Here is a 3,488-nt window from a genome sequence, read left to right as displayed (position 1 = left end):
CACGAGTAAAATATCCAAAATCCGTAAAATCGTAGAATCCAAAACAGGCGACAGCCCCACCTGGTTACTAGCTCGAAGCTCCTGGGCGGTACGGCGATACGTCATCAGGCGCTGAAGGTCGGCTTGCAGGGCCTTATTCTGAGGAGGGGAGGGCGGCGGCAATAACGGGGGAAGGAAGGCGGGAGAGGACTGGGCGGGGGGCGGGGTGAAAGACGACGACGGGGAGATTTTCGAAAGATTCCCCGACCCCCCCGTCGCCCGCCCTGACCCGGCAGGGCGTCTGGGGCCTGCATGAGCAAAAACGGTGAAGCAGAAGGAGGAGGGACAATGTAGAGAGAGGTAGGCCGGAAGGGTTGGAATCACATACACGCAAGGTCCACTAAGCCAACGTCAAAATCACCAGCTTCTGCCTTAGGGGATTTGATTTGGAGCGTATGGGGAGCGTATGAGGAACGTATGAGGAGCGTATTGCCTCACCTACATCCGGGGGTTCCACTGCCCATATGGTTTGGGTGCCGGGAGTGCAAATGCGTTGGCTGGGGGTGCATATGTGGGTTGTAGACAGCGTTCTCCCAGGCCAATCCACCCGGCAAGAGAGCTGTTATTACCGGGATGAAACACCGCCCTGCGGAAGAGTCCCGCAGCCTCCGATACACATCTTTTTGACGCAAGGCCGGTTGTCCCGCTACGGTACGGCAGTGCCGCCGCACCCATATTCCGCCGTCAAGGCCCCGTTGTCTCTGCTGCTGCCGCTGACGTCTCATTGTTGCCGCATGTGGTGATGTGATGTGACATGCGGGTGACGGAGAAAGGAGCTACCCGCATCTGGGGCCCCATAGAAAACGAACACGAACACGAACACGAACACGAACAAACCCACACCCACCCACATGCACACGCACACCCTCTACACATACATACATACACGCACGCGTACCTCCGACCACGCGGCTTCCAGCTGCACCGCATGATCCTGCGTGAGCTCCTGCTCGCGGGAAGCCCATGCTGCCGCCGCTGCAGCAGCAGCAGCGTCGACGGCAGGCTCCGCCGCCGCCGCCGCCGCCGCCCCATCCAAGAGCTTCCTCTCCTCCGCGGTTGAGAAGGCAGGGGCCCGCGGTGACGGCAGCCGCGGCGGCTGCGTGACATCGCCCTCCTCTCCAGTTTTGCCCCCGACTGCAGCATCTCTGCGGCCCGCCGCTGCCTGCTGGTGTTTGTGATTAATTGATTGGGTTATAGCGGCTCTGGTTAGCAAGAACCCGGTGACACTACCTACCCATAATGCCTTCTTAGACCCTCAGACTACGTACGCTCTCTGGGAGACTGCTCCCTCAACTGGTCCAAAAATAATACTTCCTCAGGCCCCTCCGAATCCAACCCCCGGACTTGGGAGAGGCCCATCCTCATCCTCATTCTCATCCTCATTCTCATTCTCATCCTCATCCTCATTCTCATCCTCATCCTCATCCTCATTCTCATCCTCATCCTCATTCTCATCCTCATCCTCATTCTCATCCTCATCCTCATCCTCATCCTCATTCTCATTCTCATTCCAACAGGGCAGGAGGGAGGCGCGATCCGGCGGAGGTGCGGGGAAGTGTCTGTTAGGAAGTCGGGGGGTGTCCTTTTTACGTGTTGTGAACAGCTAACAGGGGCGCACGGTCGCGGTGGTGTCATGCGGTGGTGTCATGAAGCTCCACAACCCCTGGACACCCACCCTGGCCAACCTGTGCAACCGCAGCCGAGGAAGGGCCTGCCCCTGCGGCAGCAGTGGTGATGGCGGTGCCTGAGGCCAGCGGTGGCGCCACCGCTGCCGCTGCAGTACCCTCTCCATGCGGATCCCGCAGCTCCGCTACCGCTACCGCTGCTACCGCTGCTGCTGCCGCAATTGCCGCCGAGTCGCCATCGCCACCGCCGTCTTCCGGGGCCCCCCCAGTAATGCATTCGACCGCACCCCCGAACAAATCCTCCTGCCAGAGGTTCGTGAAGAAAAGGGTCTCTGGCACTCTGTCGTGATACGCTAGGCGGTTTCGGGGCTGGCTGGGCGGCAAAGACACGTCCGAGGACGCGCTGCGTGGTGTGGTGGTGCCGTCTGATCGGGTGCTAGTGGTGCTAGTGGTGATGGTGGTGGTAGTGGTGGTATTTCTCTTGCTGTTGTTGTTATTGTTGTTATTGTTTTCAGGGGTCGTTGTTGTCGCGGGGCCATCTCTACCCGCCAGCAGCTGCTGCTCGGCACGAAGATGAACGCCGTGGTGGTCACGTGTGCTGGTGCCCCTTCCCTCGTGACTGTCGTGGTGGTCACGTGTGCTGGTGCCCCTTCCCTCGTGACTGTCGTGGTGGTGAGAGATTCCCCGTGCGAGGACCTCCTCCTGTTGGTGCATGTGATGCATGTGGCGCCCGCGAACGGGTGTACACACTAGGGACGCATCGCCAGAAGGCTGCTGCTGCTGCTGCTCTTGTTGTTGTTGCTGCTCTTGTTGGTGGTGGTGGTGTTGGTGAGGCAGCAGAATGGGTTCCTGTTGCTGTTGCTGCTGCTGCAGGCCCTGATGGCAGTGGTGCAACTGTGGGACTCGTTGGTCCACAAGTTGGCGCTGAGCCAGCTCATGGTTTTGCTGCTGAAAAAGCTGCAGCTGCTGCTGTTGCTCCTGCAGCCGCTGCGTGCGTTCGGCTTCTAGGGCTGCCTGCGCTGCCCGGTGCTCTGCGCAGGAGGCTTCCAACTCACTGTGCAACTCCTTGAGTTTCGCTTCGAGCTGCCTGACGCACGCCTGCCTTTCAGGAGGAGGGGCAGCGGATTTGGGTCAGGGAAGAGGGTCGGGGGACGGGGGTGCTGCAGGGGCCCAAGGAGAGCAGATGCGCATTTAAACAATAAGGCAACGAGAACGTGGGGCACGGGAAGAAGCAGTCCCTTCATGGTACTATGGATTTTTTGCTACTAAATTGTGCTTACTGGAACGCGAGCTGCTCCCTTTCCTGCGTTGCTTGCAGCTGGATGGTCTCCAGCTGTTGCTCCAACTGCCGTTGGCGTGCATAAAGGGCGTCACGCTCTTGAAGCCACGCACCCATGAGCTGAGAGCTGGTGGGAAGAGGGAAAAGAGCTGTGTCAAGACGGCTGACGCTATTCGCTCTGCTTCAAAGCTTCGCTCTGCTTCAAAGCGGACCTGGTTCCAAGAGCGGCCGTCAGACGCCCAAGAACCTCAGCCGCAGCTTGCGCTGCATACTGGGCCTCGATTGCCACGGCATGGACTTCGGGGAGCGCCATAATCGCAAAGCTAACGGTTTTCGGAAACCTTCAACCTGCTAAAGGCATTTCTAAAAGCTGGGAATACTGTATGCTTATTTGTTCCTTCCTATACATACATGATTGTAATAATCCATGCCATGCTTTAGGAATCATTCTACGACATGCTAGCTAGCTCCAACTTAACATAACTTATAGGCATAGTAAAATGCTTTTCTACCAACAGACCGAAGCATATACTCATCACCGTACT

General features: G+C 58.2%; 1 protein-coding gene across 1 annotated transcript in view; it reads right to left on the bottom strand.

The window, feature by feature from the left end:
• The window catches only part of VOLCADRAFT_92549 (uncharacterized protein), a gene marked incomplete at both ends in the record, with an annotated part of 8,510 nt that extends 5,254 nt beyond the window's left edge, over nt 1-3,256 (bottom strand). The window contains 10 exons of the mRNA XM_002951860.1: nt 61-138; nt 269-287; nt 478-536; nt 938-1,201; nt 1,376-1,642; nt 1,725-1,756; nt 1,952-2,366; nt 2,720-2,762; nt 2,945-3,070; nt 3,156-3,256. Coding sequence (XP_002951906.1) covers nt 61-138; nt 269-287; nt 478-536; nt 938-1,201; nt 1,376-1,642; nt 1,725-1,756; nt 1,952-2,366; nt 2,720-2,762; nt 2,945-3,070; nt 3,156-3,256 — 1,404 coding nt within the window. The remainder of the gene's footprint in view (nt 1-60; nt 139-268; nt 288-477; nt 537-937; nt 1,202-1,375; nt 1,643-1,724; nt 1,757-1,951; nt 2,367-2,719; nt 2,763-2,944; nt 3,071-3,155) is intronic.
• Nucleotides 3,257-3,488: the final 232 nt, after the last annotated feature.

The sequence above is a fragment of the Volvox carteri genome (genome assembly GCF_000143455.1).
Source record: "Volvox carteri f. nagariensis unplaced genomic scaffold VOLCAscaffold_26, whole genome shotgun sequence".
NCBI lineage: Eukaryota > Viridiplantae > Chlorophyta > Chlorophyceae > Chlamydomonadales > Volvocaceae > Volvox > Volvox carteri.
The sequence above is the reverse complement of the archived record's forward strand: the minus strand, read 5'-3'. Positions and strand labels throughout refer to the sequence as shown.